We start from the raw sequence: 20,536 nt of genomic DNA on the forward strand, positions 1-20,536 counted from the left end.
TGTTAGGGAAGTTCTAGGTGGCACAGTAGATAGAGAGCCAGGCCTGGAGACAGGGGGTCCTGGATTCAAATCTGGCCTCAGACACTCCCTAGCTGTATGACCCTGGGCAAGTCACTTAACCTCATTTTGCCTCGCTCTTGCCCCTACTGTCTTAAAGTTGTTACTAAGACAGAAAATAAGGGTTTTTAAAAAATCTATTGCCAAGTCAAATGGCAGTGCCTGAGCATCTAGAGGATGTAGAAAAGTAGAGTAAAATGGTAAAGTCTAGATAACAGTGATTCCCAAAGTGGGCGCTACCACACCCTGGTGGGTGCTGCAGTGGTCCAGGGAGGCGATGATGGCCACAGGTGCATTTATCTTTCCTATTAATTGCTATTAAAATTTAAAAAATTAATTTCCAGGGGGCTAAGTAATATTTTTCTAGAAAGGGGGCGGTAGGCAAAAAAAGTCTGGGATCCATTGGTCTAGAAGAACTTAAAGTTGCAATGACAGGCAGATGTCAAGGCCAGGTGATCCTCTGTCTTGTTAGAAGGATTATAGGTAGTGGCTCCCTAGTGTAATGTGGAAAAGGGGTTTTGGGGTTGAATATTAAAAGACTGGTCACCAGGGGGGAAAATCCCCAATTAAGGAATAACCTCAAGTTAAAATGACTTTTATGGAAATTTATTTACAATTGAGAAGAGGAAGAAGAAATAAGGAAATAAGAATCCAACACAGTATGTAATTTGCTCCGATTCCCTAGTTTAATCCAGGTAGAGCTAATTACCCCTCAGCTGAGGAAAGTCAGAGGGCCAGAGGCCCAGAGGGCCAAAGGGCTGGGAGGCGAATGAAGCAAAAGCTTCAGTCACAGAGTCTCTATTAAAGAGAAGTTCCTTAAGAGAAGTTCAGGAAGATTCAGTCTTTACACTCACCACGTGGAATTAAGGAAGATTTAAGAACAGTTTCACTAAGGTCTCAGGGTCCCAGCCAGCACTCCTCCAAGAACCAGAAGAGCCAAAAGATTGAGCCCAGCTGAATGAGATCTCTTTTTAAAGGGGCCTCTTTTGTGTCACTTCCTGTGGCCTCCTCTAAGTTTAAGTGTCCAATCACAACAGATGCTTTTCTTAGGACTGCCCATGAGGCAGTCAATAAATTCTGATTTGTTATTTTAGTACATGTGGGTTACAGACCACCCAAAAATGGAGATGTTTTCACCTTTTGTGATTAAATTTAAAGATGGGCAGTGTAGATTTAATCTAATTATCACACTAGACATCCAAGTATATGAGCAATCATGTCTGCAGAATGCAGCCTTGAAGAGCTGAAACATCATCATTCATTGGGAAAGGGGGAATAGGCCTAAGAATCTATGTAGAACAGAAGTGTAGGGTTCTTTTCTGTAGAGGTAGGGATGGGAGGGTCAACGTCTAGTCAGTATGGGGGAGGATGCACTGGAAGGAAGGATGGGGTAGAAGGACACTGAGAGGACCTCCAGTGTCCAGATGGATTGTGAGTGGCTGGATAAAGGAAAGGAGAAAGAAAGGGTCCTCTTCTGGATCTAGCTCCCACTGGTATCTGGATAAGTTGATATAATGAGATATGCATGTATAGGATTTTGTGATGAAAATGATTTAAAAAAAAAAACCCTTACCTTCTGTCTTAGAATTGATACTAAGTATTGGTTTCAAGGCAGAAGAGAACTAAGGACTAGGCAATGAGGGTTAAAAGATTTGCCCTGGGTTACCCAGCTAGGAAGTGTCTGAGGTCAAATTTGAACTCAGGACTACCTATCTCAAAATCTGATTCTCTATCCACTGAATCACCTGGATGCCTCAATGATAATAATTTAATGTTTGTACTTGTTGAATTTGCAGTGCTTATGGGGCAGCCATGTAGAAATATTCTGAAGGCATTTTAGAAGTACAGATATGGAATGCAGGAGAGAGGTCAGGACAGGAAATGGAAAGTTGGAAGTCGTCTTCACAGAGGAGAATCTCATTCTCTTCATGAGTGAATGTAAATGCTAAGAGAGAGAGAGAATTGAAAGAGAGAACAAAGACCAAACACTTAGAAAACATACACATTAAGAGGTTAAGAAGAAGAGGATGAGGCACCAGCAAAGGAAATGGAAAAGTGACTATTGAGCCTGGAAAAGAAGGAGAAATGTTAGAGACTCTTAAGGTAGTGAAAAAGGGAGTAACCAGGGGAAGAAAGGAAGAAAAGAAATGTTTATTAAGCACCCTTGTATGCCAGGCAATGTGCTAAGTACTTAAAAAAAAAATATTATCTTATTTGATCCTCGCAACACCCATGTGAGGTAGATAGTTTTATATTCCCCATTAAAACAAAAACAAAAACAAAAAACAAACTTACTTTCCATCTTAGAATCAATACTGTGTATTGGTTCCAAGGCAGAAGAGCAGTAAGGGCCAGACAATGGAGGTTAAATGACTTGTCCAGGGTCACATAGATGAGAAGTGTTTGAGGCCAAATTTGAACCTAGGACATCCCATCTCTAGGCCTGGCTCTCAATCCACTGAGCCACCCAGCTGCTCCCTATAATCTCCATTTTGTGATTGAGGAGACTAAGATAGATGTGACAGTTAGAGGCTAAGAAACTTACCCAGGGTCACACAGCTAGTAAACATCTGTATCTGAACTCAGATCTTTCTGATTCTAGGCTCAATATTCTCTCTACTTAGCCACCCAGCTGCCCCTTTTTTCATCTTCTTCAACAAATTGCTGTCACTTTCATCATTACCTTCAGACTTAACCTCTCTTCAACTAATGGCTTCTTCCCTGGGGCCTACAAATATTTCTATTCTACCTCCTTCTTTAAAAAAACCCTTCCTTACATGATTAGGGGCGTAAACTCTAAGAGATCACTCTAATGCAATTATTAATAATATGAAAATAGGTATTGATCAATGACACATGTAAAACCCAGTGGAATTGCTCATTGGCTATGGGAGGGTGAGAGGAAGGGAAAGAACATGAATCATGTAACCATGGGAAAATATTCTAAAACAATTAATTAGATAAAAATTTTCAATTAAAAAAACACAACAAAAAACCCTTCCTTAGTTAGGAGAAAGAACGCTATCCACATCCAGAGAAAGAACTGTGGGAGTAGAACCACCAAAGAAAAACAACTGCTTGATCACCTGGTTTGATGGGGATATGATTGGGGACATAGACTCTAAATGATCATTCTATTGCAAATATTAATAATATGGAAATAGGTCTTGATCAATGACACATGTAAAACCCAGTGGAGGGGGAGGGGAGGAGAGGAGAGAAGGAACATGAATCATATAACCATGGAAAAAGACTCTAAATCAATCGATTAATTAATTAAAAGAAGCATAAATAAATAAATGGAATGATTAACTCATTAAAAAAAAAACCTCCCTTGATCTTACGTTCCCTAATATTGTCATATCTCCTTACCCCTTTAAATCTAAAACTTTAAAAAAGTCATCTGTACTTGGTTCCTTCCTTCTTTTCTTACTTCCTTTCACAGAAAAAAAAAGACACTTCCCAACAAACTCTCAAACCACCTTATGAAATGCATTTCCTGAAAAAATTACTTTGTTGATTGTTAATAGATTGGAAGAATGTGCCCTTTAATTCTGACAGTATGGTATTAACATTTCACAGGAGTTCTAGATTTCTCTGAGATATCCATATTTGTCTAACTGGAATTTCTATTGTTACCTTTGCCAGAGATCATGAAGAGTCAGGATCCCAGGTAACCTCTTACTGCCAATTTCCCAGAAATGTTTTTAGTTAATATTCCTATAGAAGGATACATTTTACAAATGTGTAGGATCTCACCAAAGAAGTCCTATAATGTACTGAGGCTTAATGCAATCTGTATAACATCCACAAATAGAAACACTTGGAAAATCTATAGGGAATCTCTCTCCCTGTGTAGATATTTAATATTTATATGATTTTTGGAGCAAAAATTATTTTTAGAATTCCATTTAACTGATGTGGTATTCATCTTCAATGGTCGCATTAGATAATAGTTACACTCTCTTGTCCATTAGTTCGACTTGTGCTACATGTCTGGAAGAAGGAAAAGAAATGGATCATATAGTCTGCTAAGGAAGATAAAACTTGTATACAAATAACTATGGTACTAAACAGGATGTAATAAATGTCATAAAATGGTGCAGTCACTTTAGAGGAGGGAAAGATCCTTTTTGGCTGGAGAAGTCAGAAATATGTTCATGGAGAAATTGTTGGATCTGGATCATGAAGGATACAGATGAAGTATAGAACCTCAGTTCTTTTCAGCCCTCACAGAATGCTGTGACCATTTGTAAATGCTGATATATAGTAAAGTCTCTCATTCATGCCCCCAATGGCAGTGATGAAGCGAAGTGACTGGTAGGACGTAGGGTACAAATAATAGTGATTTTTGCAATGTGCACCATGTTTTATAGTTTACAAAATGGTTTCCTACGCATTCTCTCACTTCAGCCTCATAACTTGACCTAGGCAGGGTGAAAATTCTCTGTATATTTAGAGGATCAGAAAAGTGGGATGACTTACTGGACGTTCCATCACTGGTTAGTGTCAGAGCTGGGTTAGGACTTAGGATTAGTCTTCTTTCTATTGCACAATGGGAGCTTTTGATAACACAGTGGCAGATCTGTCTGTGTTCCTGCTTACCTGGGATGATTCTTGATGTGTCAGTTTTGAGCTAACTTTGGTTATCATTCCTATTAGCAAAACAACCTGATTTAAAGTTTAGATATTTTAAAAAAATGCAGACATGGCAATAGTCCAGGAGAAAGAAGAGTTCTAGAGCTGATATATACAGATGTAGAGAAATAATTGGCTATTTCCATCCCCATCCCATCTCCCTGTTAGTAATAAGATTGCTGGCCAATAGCTATTGCATGATCCAAGAGTGCTCTCTCTCAGTCTGCTCCACCATGTTGTAAGGCCCACATTCAGGTGAATGAAGTCTTATTTCTCCCCAAGAAAGTTCTCATTTTTATGCTGTGAGTATCCACAGCCCACAAAACCTTTATTAGAAAAGTCCCTGGGAAAGGGTTCTATCCAACTCCCAGAGATGCTGTTTGCATCCCTTGTTTTAAAGGTACAAAAAGAACCGGGTAAAAGACCACACAAGGAAAAAAATTGCAATATCTTTATTTTGATTGCATAGTAATTTAATTGTACACTCTTATAAATAGAGAGCAAGGTAGCCCACTTGAAATTGTTCTAAAGGAAATCATTTCAAGCAGTTTAGTGAACCAAAACATTGCTTTGGCTTTGGGAGAACTATTGTTAGGTAAGACTGAAGTTTGAGAACTTGAGGAAATTCAGCGATAGGTAGTAGGGAAATTGCCAAAGAATGACAAAAAGATACGGGAGCTTTGCAATGGTATGAGACGTGGTAGAGATCTAGGTCAAGGAAGAAGGGAAGCGAAGTGACACTTTTCCATTCAAAGCTATGTTGTGAATTACACCTTAGTGGATCGTGCTCACAAACAAACAAATACCTGGTGCACATTTAGGATTTACAGGCTGGGCAATACCACTGCTATGGACAAGCAAAATACTAAAAAAATAACTTAGAAGCTATACAATTGTAGATATAAATACTTTGTCTTTTAAAACTAAAGTATTGGCTAAAAAAATGTTCACAGTTACTCTGAAGAGAGCTGTATACATACATACATACATACATATATATATTGCACAGTAGTAGAAAAGTTCATCCTGTATACCATATGTAAACAATGATTTTCCTTCTCCTTTGGCAATTCCAGGACATCTAGAAACAGTATTTGCTATAAGCAAAAGCACTTGGGTACAAGGCACATCGAGAGCTTTTAAAGCTGCAATTAAACATTGTACTCTAGGACATATTCTCTTTCCAGTTTATCTTCTCATTCTATTGACAGGCATGTAACCTACAAACATTAGAGTTTGAAGAGCTTTGCAATACTTGGGTGACGAATGTATATCTCTCAAATCTCATGTTCTCATTCCACAGTTACAGATTTAGCCAGGTTTCTAGGAAAGTCCACCTAGAAAGAGAAATCATAGGGTCATAGTAGATAACATATTATGGCAATCTACTCTACATATTAGCATGGCAGAAAGTCATGGAAATATATTAACAGTCCTCTCCTATAACTCTTAATTCAAAAGCAAATGAAATTCTAGTTATTACCACAATATTGTTTATGCAAAAGACCATCACTGAATGTTCTTTCTATTGGAAGAACATGGTTCGTGTCCTAAAATATAGGTACTTAAGACCCATTACGATATAGATTTTGATGCCAAAAGTATCTTTGAAAAACCAGAGAAGAGTTTCAAAAATTTAAGTCTAATACAATAACTTTAATAGAATCACTGCCTCAATCTTATAAGTAGACCATTTCCTCTCTGCCTGAAGAGAAAGGCATTAACGAGTGCCATCATCCTAACTGCCCTAATTGGGAAATCTAAGAATAGATTAGACTTACATCATATCCTCTGAGAACAGCCAGGTGGAATGAAAGGAGCTGTAAAGGAATAACACTCAAGACTCCTTGGAGACAATCAACTGTATGTGGCAGTTCGATGGTTTTATATGCATACTTTGAGCTCTCAGTATCATCCTTTGAACACAATATAATTGGTCGACCCTAAAACAAATATAAATGATACCATGAACACCTTTTTCTACTAGCAGCAGACACCCTAAATATAAAATGTAGTTCCTTTTTGTATGTTGTTTCTCTTATTAGAATGTTAGCACTTTGAGACCAAGGCCTGTCTTGCTTTTCATATTTGTATCCACACAGCTTCAAGTAGTACTTAGTAGATAGGAGGAACTTAAGAAATGTCTTCCCTCTCTCCTCCACCTCCTTCCTCCCTTCCTCTCCTCCTTCCTCCCTTCCTCTCCTCCTTTCTTCCTTCCTTCTTTCCTCCCTCCCTTCCTATATTCTTCCCTTCCTCCTTCTTCCCTCCCTTCCTCCTCCCTCCTTTCCTTCCTTCCAGAACAGAACCAGAAGGATAATGTAAACAAGAGCAATATTATGAAGATAAGCAACTTTGAAAGATAGTATCTCTAATCAATATAATGACAAACCAGAATTCCAAAGGCCTTGTGATGAAATATACTATCTATCTTCAGATAGAGAGTGGATAGACTCAGTGCAAATTGAAGCATATTTTCTCTTTCCTTCCTCCCTCCCTCCCTCCCTCCCTCCCTCCTTTCCTTCCTTCCTTCCTTCCTTCCTTCCTTCCTTCCTTCCTTCCTTCCTTCCTTCCTTCCTTCCTTCCTTCCTTCCTTCCTTCCTTCCTTCCTTCTTTACTCTCAATTTCTTTTAAGTTAAATTTGACATGGCTATTACTGTGGTTTTGCCCCCTGCAGTTCTATTTATGGGAAAAAATAATCAGACATCTTTCAGTGTGTAGGGACTTCTTGGGTTTCAATTTCCCATCTTTCCTGACATGTCCTCAAAATATCCTTACTAACACATTTAGTGCCTCACCTCCCCTTACACCCCATTTTCTTTCCTCTGATATAAGCCCTTCATTTTATAGAATAGATTTCTGAGGCTCAAAGAAAGGATTTGCTTAGAGTAATCCAGATAGCAAGCAGGAAAGCTGGGATTTGAACCCCATTTTGACACCAATACCAGTTCCCTCACTCAAAATCCATGCATCTTTGACAAGATTCATATTTACTTGCTAAACTCTATCCCTTCTATTGCTTTTATGTCTATTGAAATTCGGGGCATTTGTCTTTTTACTCTATAAAATATAACCTCTTTTTGGGTTTCACCCACATTTGTAAAATTTGTAAAATTTGTAAAAGCTTCACATGTCAAACCCAAGTTGACATACTGAGGGGAAGTCCCCTTACGTAGCCATAATTTATCTTGTGTGCCTAAACTGGTGAAATCTGAATCTAGTTACTTTGTTTATGAGTTCTTAACGGGCTGTAGAATAATTTGTTAGCAAAAGCACTTCCCGAGACACAGTGCCACATTTTAAGCAGATATTCTATTTTTGCATCTTGACAGATTGCATCCCTAACCTTGGTTAGTCATTCCCCAAATGTATGTTGTTATTCCAATAAAGAGGACAGGGAGAGTGTGTAGACGGTTCATTTCAGTCCATTTCAAAATAAATCACCAGAGAGAGCATTAGCAAGGCCATGTTCCCATGTGAAGGACGGAACAAATGTAAACTCAGTGTATGGTAGAATCTGTAATTACTTACCTGTCGAGCAGTGACCTGCTGCAGGGCATTCTGACATTTAGTGAAGCAAGGATCTTTCATGATGACCATGATAACTGGCATGTGCTTATCTATTAGGGCTAAGGGTCCATGTTTCAGCTCTCCCGCTAAGATGCCTTCTGAGTGCATATATGTGATCTCTTTGATTTTCTATTAAGTGAATATAAAAGAAAAATGAATATTATATTTCAATTAACCACCTGTCACATATTTCCTTTGTTTAAGGCACCAATAATTTAAAATCATATACTATTATTTCAGACTAGTCCAACATTGTTATTTCCTTTAGACAACCCCACCTCATTTCTATAAAGTGAGTTCCCTTTTGTAGCATTAATTGTTTTCATTCTATTTCTAACCTCGTTATTTTTTTAATAACTTCAAAGTATATATAATCCTATTTTAAATTATCAAAAAAATTGGGTCACCTGATCAGAGTATATTAGAGAACATTCCTCAAATTCTCCTTTTAAAATTTTAATAAATGTTTATAGATTATTGGCTAAGTAACATGGATGAAATCATTAAACAGAAAACTAATGTAATTATTATAGTAACCTTCTTGAATATGCAGACAGTTGATGCTTTGGTACATAAGAAGCATTTCAGAAAGTCTGTTGAAAATATACAATAAGGTCTTCTCTTTCTTTGAAAAAGGGAAATGTGACAAAGTAGAGAAGCAAGAAGAAACTGGTTTTTGGAACTATGGCTATTGTCGAAGAGTTCATAACCAAAGAAGGGATACAGAAAATCAAAGAAGATCAAATGGACAATTTTGATCATATGACATTGAAAAGCTTTTTCAGAAACAAAACCAATTCAGTAAAAATTCAAAGGGAAATTGATCAATGGGAAAAAGATTTGCAGCAAGTTCCTCTGATAAGGGTCACATTTCCAAGATATATAAGGAACTGATTCAAATTAATAAGCACAAGAGGCTTCAATGAAAATGGGTCAAAGGATATCAAAAGACAGTTTTCTAAGGAAGAAATCTAAGCTATCAATGGCCATAACAGGGGGCAGCTAGGTGGCTCAGTAGATTGAGAGTCAGGCCTAGAGACAGGAGGTCCTAGGTTCAAATCTGGGCTCAGATACTTCCTAGATGTGTGACCCTGGGCAAGTCACTTAACTCCCATTGCCCAGCCCTTACTGTTCCTCTGCCTTAGAACCAATATACAGTACTGCTTCTGAGACAGAAGGTAAGGGTTTAAAAAAATAGCCATAACAAGAAATGTTCTAAATCAATAGAGAAATGTAAATCAAAGCAAGCCTGTGGTACTACCTCATACCCATTCATATTGGCAAAGTTGACAAAAAAAAGGAAAATTAAAATGTTGGGGAAATGGCAAAAAAAAAAAAATAGGCACATTTTATAGAGTCATGGGACTGTAAATTGGCACAACAATTATGGAAAACAATTTGGAACTATGATCCCAGAGTTACTAACCTGTGCAAACTTCTCAAATTTTTCTATGGCTGTGCAATATTTCTGGCCAGGCCATCTGACTTGCTGGCTCCCCCTCCCCCTGTCATTTTAACTGGGGACTGGGAGCTAAAGATGTGTAAAAGCAGCTAGAGACTTTGGTATTTAGGGTGACCTAATGATATTTTTCTTTCTTTCTCTTTTACTAATAAATAATTATAATTTAATATATCTCTGAGATAATTTTAATTATACTACCTCTAAATGAAATACATAGCAATAAACAAGAAATTAGCTTAACCATCCACACTGAAGAAAAACACAAAGTTTAAGAATAATGTATATTAAGATCTAAGACAATTCCAAAGGACTTATAATGAAAAATGTTATCCATCTCCAAAGAAAGAACTGCTGGGAATCTGAATGCAGAATGAAACATATTATTTTTTAGCTTATTTTTTGTGAAGTTTTTTGGGTCTGTGTTTTCTTTACCAACATGACTAAAATGGAAATATGTTTTGCATGATTGCACATGTATAGCCCATATCAAATTGCTTGCCTTATCATTGAGGGGAGGATGGGAAGGAGAGAGAATTTGGAACTCAAAATTTTAAAGGAAATGTAAAAAATTGTTTTTACATGTAATTGCAAAAAAAGAGTAATGCAGATTATACAAACAATGGAATAAAGGTGGATAGAGAGTCCATCACCACTTATCTAGGACAGGCATTGGTAGATAGACAGTAAATTGTTCCCAGAACTGAGCAGGAGGTCAGTCTGAATCATTTGAATAAGGGCATTTGAGAAACTGTGTCATGCTTTCAATGATACCAAACTGCTCAATGATGCAAACACCAATCTCTTTAACACTAACATCCTTCCAGTGATACTAAGGGGCAAAATACGATGTAAAAATCTCCAAAGGGTTAAAAAGTGGTTATATAAAGACACATGGTAAGTGTGTCTATACTTTGGCATTTTAGTTAAGAAAACTTAAGCATCTGATAAGTAGAATAAATGATATCACTGAGACACATCCAATGGGTAAAGGAAGTGGAACAGTTATATAGTAGGAATGAGAAATGACAATCTGACCTCCCAAATGCTGCATCAATACCCTGGAGATGATAAATAATCCAAGGAAGGCCTCTTCCAAATTGGACAAATCCTTTATGGAAGATTTTTAGAGAGATAAGGATAGCAATCATGTTTACTATCTCTCTGGCCTTGAGTAAGTCACTTAACCTTTTTGCCTCAGTTTCCTCATCTATGAAATAAAGGGTTTAGAAGAGAGGACCTCTAGGGTCTTTTCTAGTTCCAAATCAATGATTCTAGATAAGAAGACACTGAGGGGTTTGCATTCAGATTTGGGGTATTCATATTAAGAACACCATCAAAGTATTAATCCCATCTATATAACAACATATAATCCATATAGCATAGTGCTTAATAAATGTTTGTTGATTGCTATCTTTAATTTTAATGTTCTTAAACTGTATGTATGTGTCCCATGCTAGCTTGTATGAGGGCACTCTTACAATCTAAGCTCTTAGAACCCTGGATCTGTGTCTCTCCAGTCACCTTTATTCATCACTTAATGCTAAGACATATACATCTGGTGGTACTTTGATGAAAAGAATATCTCATCGTGTGTATCTAAGGTTACCTTTTGTCTTTCTGCCAAATGTGAACACAAGAGCCATGTTACCCTGGCTCATGACTACTAGTTTTGGATATATCCTACAGAATAGTGACTTTGGGTTGATAGCACCAGAATGATCTGCCATCTTATTTCACTATGTTTCCCCCTACACTATGGATAAGATATTTCCTGAATTTTCCACATAGTATCACAGCATGTACTAAGAACTATGGCCTACTATAGTCCCAAGTACTCGTTGAAATTGTATTTATCATTTATCAGTCCAGCTAAGTATTTGGAGATATCAAATGAAGGAGTTGACCTACAAGTCTTCAGGAGTCTCTTCCAGTTCCAAAACAATGACCCCAAGATAAGAAAACATGGAGGGATTAGCATTTTTAACAGCAGCTGCTGCTTCAACACTTTCGAAACCAAAAGAACTCAAGGGAATCATTTGGACAGCCAATCAATAAATACAAAGTGGTATGAAGCATCATACTGAAAGTGTTATATGCTTAGAGGAAGAAAAAGACCTATAACCAAGAAGACCTACCAAAGCTCCTTCCAGGCAAGTAGCATAGTTATATCCACGGCCCATCACCAAAAGTGATCGTTGCTTATAAAGTTCCAGGGCCAAGTCATGGATCTTCTCATCCAAAGACAAAACTTCTTTAATCATTTCTAGAATATGCAGAGAAAAGGAAAAATATTATTCATATTTCTCTAAATGCTGCTAATTGAAAAATTGTGGCAATTTGAAATTGTAAAGAAATCAATAACACTTTGATGAACTTGGTCTTTTTTATTATTATTTCGAACATGATTTAGGATCACATTATGGAAAAATCAGAAAAATTTTGCCTGTGAAACTAAAATCTGTCATGACAAATCTGGGATTTATATTAACAAAGTGATTTCCTTATTATGTATTCTATAGTATTAAAAACATCACTTCAAATGAAATTTCAAGTGTAGTCTTCACCTAAAGAGGATTATATTTAAAAATAAACTCATTTCCTCCTGCCTTGTAACAGAAAGAAAACCCTCAACCTTTGTCCATGTCTTGCATGAGGCTAGTGTTAGAAAGAGGATGGGAATTTAGCCCTATTCTATACTTGGGTAGAGATCTACTGGAGTGGTCTGAATGTGAGCTTAGTTCTAGCTGTACATGGCCAGAGATAGCTCTGGGAGGTGAGTCAGAGAGCATGCCCACTAATTTGATGGCAGTATACTAGTAAACCCTCCCACATTCCCAATTTGATGTTATTGCTCAGTTATTTCAGTTGTGTCTAACTCTTTAGGACCCCATTTGGGATTTTCTTGGCAAAGATATTGGAATGGTTTGCTATTTTCTTCTCCAGGTCTTTTTATTACAGATGAGAAACTGAGGCAAACAGGGTTAAGTTACTTGCCCATGGTCATACAACTAGAAAGTGTCTGAAGTTATATGTGAAATCAGGTCTTCCTGCCTCGAGATCTGATGCTCTAGCCACAGTGCCACCTACCTGCCCTTCCCACTAGCTGCCCACGTCTAAAAATTTGATTTCCAAAGTTTGTTCACAAATATGACAGGAAATTTTAAAATGTTTTAAATATAATTAACGTACCAGGTAAACATCTTAGTCCATTGATGATTTCTTGTCTCCTGCTTTGTAATGAAATTCGGTCTTCAGACATCATCAGGCCAAACATTACTAAGGAGATGAACTGACTGGTGTAAGCCTGTAGATAACAGGAATACCACCTCACATTTGCATAAGGATTTATAGTCAAGTGCAACACATTACCCTAATTTTGTCTTCAAAACTACTCTATGAGATAAACAGATCTAATATTATCATATCTACTTTAGATATGAAGAAAATGATACAAGACAGGAAAACTGGCTTGCCTAAAGTCATATAATGGAGCTAGAATTAAAATCTAGATTTTCCAATATCTTAGGTTCAGCTTTTAAAATTTTATTATGCCATGGTCTCTAAGAAAATGGTATTAAAGTAATATCCAATTCTCATGGTTAACAGAACCGTTAACACAAATTAGTCGCCTCATCGATCAAACATTTAGGATGTCTTCCTGTCCCAGACTTTGATTAATCAGAAAAGAATAAAATAATAAAAACCAAAGAAAGATACGAGAGCCGGAATGAACGGTCATTACCTTTGTGCTTGCCACACCAATCTCAGGCCCTGCATTGATATGTACACCACAGTCAGTCTCTCTGGAAATGGAACTCCCCACTGTGTTTGTAATACCAACAGTTAGAGCTCGGCGATCCTTACAATATCGCAAAGCCATAATTGTATCAGCTGTTTCTCCTGCAAAGTAAGACCATTTCACATCAACACTTCATATGCAAAAGTATTTCACTTAGGATTTTTTATTCTATATGACTCATGCATGAAACTTACTTTGATCTAATGCAATATTTAGAGATAATACATTTACTACGAGAATGTTCATGTTCCCATACTATTTCCCAGTTAGATTCAAAGTGTAAAAAGTCAGAATTCCTTAGAATAAGATTCTAGGACCAACCAGTCAGTCCCATATATGAAAGGAGCACCCTTCTGTGGATTTTCTTTATATCATAACTGAAATGAAGCTGAGCAATATACAATCACTTTGTTTCACAGACAAGGAAAATTAGGTATCAACTAGGACCTAGGAAAGAGTAACTTGAAGAAGGTTACGTAGTGGCAGATGTTGGACCGTAACTCAGGATTGATTCCCAGTCCTTTGCTCTTTCCACAATACCACACTGACTACCACTCCTACAGAATACTGCCTAATGCCCATTTGCCTGATCTATAAACTGTGGAGGTTCTGCACATCTTTGGGCTAAGCATGCATTGCTGGGTATTTGCTTAGTTATAAAGCAATGACTCCACGATCCTGATGCTTTGCTAAGCTACATATGCCCATTTCGAGCACAATGTTCTGTGTAATGCGGTATAGCCTCAGCCAGGGGAAATAAAAGGAAAATTTGCCATTCTAAAGTTCTTGATATGTTATGGATGCATGTGTGCACACATATGCACATGTGTGTGCTTTCATGTGATTCACGGCTCAAAATGGAAAATGAAAGTGACCAAAGCCAACAAATGAGAGGTCCTTGCCTATTAAATTTGTGTGCTTAAATAATTATTAACAAATCATGACACTGACAACACTCACCCGACTGGCTTATAAAAAAACAAACATCATCCCTGAAAACAGGTGTATTTCTGTCCAGAAAGTCACTAGCAAGTTCAACCATCACAGGTAATTCTGTCAGTTCTTCTAGCACCTGCCGCGTCTAAAAGTAAAAATAATGTGTTAACCTCAAGAATTGAAATCAAATGATAGAGGCTACTTTTGATGCAAAATCTAATAATTAATTTGTGCCTGTGCCACACTGATTTTACTTAAGTGTAGTTAATATGACATCCAAGAAAGGGACTGATTCAATTTTGCAGTGATAAGCCAAGGGAATGGATGGAAGGAAATGTATTTTTGCTTATGTGACTAGGATCCGATGCCATATATTGAAGGAAATTCAGAGATTAATTTTTTATTAAACATTTTTTCAATTACATTTAAAAACAATTTTAATATCTTTTAAAATTTTTTGAGTTCCAAATTTTTGCCTTCTTTCTTTCTCCTCCCCCATTATTGAGAAGGCAAACAAGTTGATATAGATTATACATGTACTGTCATTCAAAACATATTTCCATTTTAGTCATATTGACAAAGAAAACATAGACCATCCTCCCCAAAAATAACCCAAGAAAAATAAACAAAATTTAAAAAATGCTTTGGTGTGCTTTTGGACTCCATTGATTCTTTCAGAGAATAATTATTTGAGAATAATTTCTTATTCTAATTTTTGTCATGGTGACTTACAGCAACTGCAGCATGATAACTAGTTCCACAGCCAATGATGATCAGACGTCTGCATCTTCTTATTTCTTTTAAGTGATCTTTCAAGCCACCTAACAAAACTATAGAACACAAAAATCAGAGCCAATTCTCTTACTTAAATGATTATGTCCAGTATTGAAGGTTGTAATTATAATTTTTATTATGAAATATCTAGATCACCTGTATTTGTCTCAAAATTCACTCGGCCTCTCATGGTATTGAAAACAGATTCTGGCTGCTCAAAGATTTCCTTCTGCATAAAGGCACTGAAGTTACCTAGAAACAAACAAACAGGGATAGTCTTTAACAAATAATTTTTCCTAATTTTAATTCTATCAGGAAAGAAATTTTTATATTGATGTTGATGATAAAGGGGACCAACAATTTAGGATCTTAGTTGAGACAAAAAAGAACCAAGAACAATTCTCCTAAATCACACACATTTAAGAACGAAGTAAGTATGCCCAAGAAAATAAAAAAAAAATTCCTTATTAGTATGTGCTGAACATAGAGCATGTCTCCTGATTTAGAACCCCAGGATGGTCCAGGCCTTTGCCTCTCCCTTATTTGGAACCTGGAAACCTTGAGGAGCCCAGAGCTCCATTGTTTAATTATTTGGAGAAGGAGAGTTCAGGTAAGGGTAGGATGCTTCTCATCTCATAAGCATGTATAAGACATATTAGTAGAATATGCTCCAAGACTTAGTGTAGCCATTAAATCAACTTTAACTCTTTTGCAGCTCAGAAGTCCCAAGCATAGCCCCAGCCTCTCTAGTGGTACAGATTACAGTCATCATGACGAGGTACCTAGCTTCTCAACTGCTAAATTCCTTCCTGTCCTTTAAAGACCCACTCAAATACCATTTCTGAATATAGCATTTTGTTTTCTAATTCTTCAATACTTTTCATTTTAACAATCTGCATCATAACTATTAAAAAATTAGGAATGAGAAAATATTGCACGAAAATATCACATGATTAAGATAATAAAATATACATCTAGAAATCTTGAAGCAGAGAAAGAAAGTTACAGCTAATATTTTGAAAAGAAGGATAGAAATCTTTATCAAACTTAGGCATGGAAAAACAATATAAAAGCAAGAGGAGTAGGATTTAGAGGTAGAAAATAACTTAGAGTCCATTTAAAATAAGGAAACTAAGAACCAGAGAGAGGCTTAGTGACTTTCCCAAGGCCATTTCTATAGTAAGCAGCTGCATTGGAATTTGAGTTTCAGCTTTTGATTTTATACTCAGTGATTTTTTTCCACTGTACCTTGCTGCTTATATGGAGGGTGTTTGCCTAAGAGACTTAGGTTAAAGCAAAGTTCCAAGTTCCATTTCTTTGTTTTTTTTTTTAAACTTTTACTGGGGGCAGCTGAGTAACTCAATGGATTAAGAGCCAGACCTAGAGATAGGAGGTCCTAGGTTCAAATCTGGCCTCAGACATTTCCCAGTTGTGTGACCCTGGGCAAATCACTTAACTCCCATTGCCTAACCTTTACCACTCTTTTGCCTTGGAACCAATACAGAGTATTGATTCCAAGACGGAAGGTAAGAGTTTAAAAAACAAACAAACAAAAAAACCCAACACTCTTACCTTCTGTCCTAGAATTGATACTAGGGTTCAAGTCCAAGGCAGAATAGCAGAAGGACTAAGTAACTGAGGTTAAGTGACTCGCTCAGGGTTACATAGCTAAGAAGTGTCTGAGGCCTGATTTGAACCCAGGTCTACTGGACTTCAGGCCTGACATTATCCACTGTGATACCTAGCTGGCCCCAAGTTCTATTTTAACAGCTTAGAAGAGAATTCCAGAAGCAATAAAAAAGGCTGTTTTGTGGCTTATTTTTCCCATGAGCACTTGGGAGTTATATGGAGGGAAAAAAAGGCCTTACACTATTTCTTCTGAGCCTTGTCCTCTAATAATCCTAATATCATGTGTTATTCAGGAAGGATATATGTAAAATATACCAAATCATTAATCAGGGTAGATGTGTGGGACTTTAGCTAATATACATGCCTTTCATAATTTGCTGTAATTCCATCTGTAAAGTCTGGATGGCTCGAGATGGATCATCGCTAGCTGAACGTTTCACTCGATGAATAGAGAGTTTCCCATCAGCCACTGCTGCAATGTCATCATCTTCAAGGAAAATTACTCTGTTGGTATGTTCAATAATAGCACTAAAAAGAAGAGAAATAGGCTTCAGAACTCTAATATCTCAGAACAAGTGCTGCTTAATTCAGTTACTCACTGGGAAAAAAAAAGCAGTGCCCCATTAGCACTGTTTTTAAGGAAAATATAGAAATAAGAATAAAATTTGGGAGAGAAATATTCTAATGTAGAGAGGAGACTGTCTAGAAGATGAACCACAGGTTTACAAATGGAGTGTAGTGTTCTGGGTATATTCAGACACAGCCTAGTGTCCAGAAACCCTTTTGTTACGGTGGAGATGCTTGGGAACTGGGGTTGTTTTTCCAGGTTTGGGGGCTCCCTGGTAATTATAGCCAGTACTACTTCTGCTTCCTTGCTCCATTTCCTACTTGCTTCTGTTCTGCCACTTTTGTGAGGTTCTGATGCAGAAGGAAGAAAAAGATAAATCTAATTACTTGGTCACCTCATGTTCTTTGGCTCCTCCATGACCTTCTTCTAGACTCTTGCTATGGTACTGCCTCACTGGCTCTGATAGTGCTTCTGCATGGCAGTGCCCATAAACCCATTTTCTAGTAGAATCAAGTGGGTTATCTTTTTTTCCTTCTTCCTACTCCTAGGAATCTGCCTCTTGCTCTTATACTCTATTAGGCTGAAGCAGAGTCAGGGGAAAATTTAATTAGATTTTTTTTCTGTTGACTTCTCTGGTCACTTTGTTTTCTATGGCTCAGGGGATACGTATGTGGCCCTGGGACTTTGCCTGGTAATGGTAAGGAAGGCAGAGAGCTAAAATTTGAAATTTTGAAAGGATGCACCTGTGGTTACCAGTTTGTCAAACCTGGCACTTAATGGCTAATTGCAGGGATAGGACAGGAAAGTCCAGTTAGAAAGATGAATTTTTTTAGCAAAACCAAAAAAGATGTGTATGTATTTTGGTGGTAAAAGAAAAGTTTATTAAAAGAAGGTCTTTGGGGGGAGGTGTATTTTATTAATCTCATGAGTGTAATGCAATATATCAGAGTTGCTTTAATTTGCATTTTTCTAATGATTAGTGTTGGAGTATTTTCCCATGTAGCTATTGATAGCTTGGATTTCTTCTACTGAGGATTACCTGTCCATATCTTTTGACAATTTATCAGTTGGTAGTAGTTGAGAGGAAAACTGTGAATTCATTCAGCCATTTTGGAAAGCAATTTGCAAAACCATAAAAAGTTAAACATATTCTTTGACCCAGCAACACCTCCAAAGAGATCAAAAAAAGGAAAAGGACCCATATACACAAAAATATTTTTAGCAGCACTTTTTCTAATGGCAAAGAACAGAAAACTAAGAGGATTGTTCTACATTGGGGAATGGGTGAAAAATATGGTAAATGAATGTAATTGAATACTATTGTGCTATAAAAGATGATGAAACAGCTTCTGAGAAAAATGGAAAGATTATATAAATTGATGAAGAGTGAAGTGAGCAGGGTCACAAGAACAATTTATGCTATGACAACATTATATACTACTACAACAACTTTGAAAGACTTAAGAACTCTGATGAATGTAATGACCAACCATGATTCCATGAGAATGATGATGAAGAATTCTACTCATCTCCTGGCACAGAAGCAATGGGTTCAATATGCAGAATGAGACACAAATCTTTGGACATGGCCAGTGTGGGAGTTTGTTTTGCTTCACTATGCAAATTTGTTAGAAAAAATTTCTTTTTCATTTTCTTCCAGTGGATATGGGGGTGGGGGAATGTGGGAAGGAGAGGAAATAAATATTAATTTTAAAATTTCATGAAAAAGAATCATATTAAAAGCTCTTTCCAAAGTCTGTATTCTTAAAAATAAGCTTAGTTTTTAATTTAAAAATTAAATTTGGTTAAGTTTTAATTTCTTTAGTATGATCAATAAAAGGAATGCCCTTTATGATTGAGTTAAATGTTCACCTTTTAAAAAATGAAAAAAAAATTCCAGGGTACATATCCTACTGATATGTACTATACATGCCTATGAAGACAAGAAAGATCCTGTCCTCTACCTGGACCCTCTATAACTTCCTGTGAAGTAAACATACAGAAAAGCTAATTTCACTGGAGAATGAAAATGTTTCCACTTGCACTCTTTCACTGAGCTCCATCTTCCTATATCTCCCCATTTTTAAACGAATGTCCACTGAAGATAAAGAGAACAAGATCAACCAAAGACTAGTATGGTGTAATCCAATACCAGAAACTTCTTTCTTATTATAATAACAGGAATAATGAAGTAGGAAGGAAAGAAGAGAGAGGCAGAAAAAATGACAATAGACAAATGGAGAGAAGAAATGAAAAAGCAATGAGTGATATAAAGCTGACTTTTTTTGTAATGTAGTTGCCTTTTTTCTGGGGTAGGGGGATGGTACTTCTACAATAATTTTCATTTGGGGTCTTCCCCCCTAAAATGGAAGTGAAATGGGATTTACTTAAATTCCCAATTAGGAATTAAAATTTTTAAAGGTGATAAACTAATAATTATAAGCTAGCTATTGTACAAATGCTACCATGGCTACTTGATTACATCTATAACATTTCTGTTAAACATACTATGTATATTGTCACAAATAAAGTGACTTTCATTCACAGATCATTAGAGAAATGGCGACAAGGCCAGAAGTCATTTAAGATTTATAATACATTTAAGATTTATAATAATATAGTTCTGGAGAAAGGACCATGCTAATACAAAGCTACCAACTAGCACATATAACAAAATGGTCTTTATTTTGTAAGAGTCAGAGAGGATAGCTAGAATCAGAAGACATACAACAATGAACATTTATTAAATAAATACTGGGGGAGATGTAAAGTTTAGAGACAAAGATCCCTGATCTCATAGATCTTCTAGGAGGGGGTTAAAACAAAACACAAGACATAATAAGATTTAGTTATTCATAAGATAGCCATGATGTCAGGAAAACTTGGAAATCTTTGCTAGTCCTAAGAAGTAAAGCCCAAAGTCTCGCCTTACCTTGCATCAGAGGCAAAGAAAAACTCTACTGCTTTATCCCCAACAGCATGAAGACAGGTTGAGCTATCAAGTCTCTTCATCCTGGTTTTACATATATTCTTCACATTCTCAATATTGCCTGCAAATAAATAAAATAATCTCACTGATTTCATGTCTAACGATTCAGTGTATTAA

At 36.7% G+C, this 20,536-nt stretch overlaps 1 protein-coding gene across 1 annotated transcript in view; it reads right to left on the reverse strand.

Moving 5' to 3' along the window:
- Positions 1-5,172: 5,172 nt before the first annotated feature.
- GFPT2 (glutamine-fructose-6-phosphate transaminase 2) overlaps positions 5,173-20,536 on the reverse strand; it is a gene marked incomplete at its 5' end in the record, with an annotated part of 31,220 nt that continues 15,856 nt past the window's right edge. The window contains 11 exons of the mRNA XM_044659815.1: positions 5,173-6,032; positions 6,477-6,638; positions 8,224-8,391; positions 11,860-11,987; positions 12,914-13,028; positions 13,467-13,624; positions 14,484-14,604; positions 15,192-15,289; positions 15,390-15,485; positions 17,227-17,390; positions 20,363-20,480. Of these exons, the coding sequence (XP_044515750.1) occupies positions 5,988-6,032; positions 6,477-6,638; positions 8,224-8,391; positions 11,860-11,987; positions 12,914-13,028; positions 13,467-13,624; positions 14,484-14,604; positions 15,192-15,289; positions 15,390-15,485; positions 17,227-17,390; positions 20,363-20,480 (1,373 nt within the window). The remainder of the gene's footprint in view (positions 6,033-6,476; positions 6,639-8,223; positions 8,392-11,859; positions 11,988-12,913; positions 13,029-13,466; positions 13,625-14,483; positions 14,605-15,191; positions 15,290-15,389; positions 15,486-17,226; positions 17,391-20,362; positions 20,481-20,536) is intronic.

The sequence above is a fragment of the Gracilinanus agilis genome, chromosome 2 (genome assembly GCF_016433145.1).
Source record: "Gracilinanus agilis isolate LMUSP501 chromosome 2, AgileGrace, whole genome shotgun sequence".
Taxonomy (NCBI): Eukaryota; Metazoa; Chordata; class Mammalia; order Didelphimorphia; family Didelphidae; genus Gracilinanus; species Gracilinanus agilis.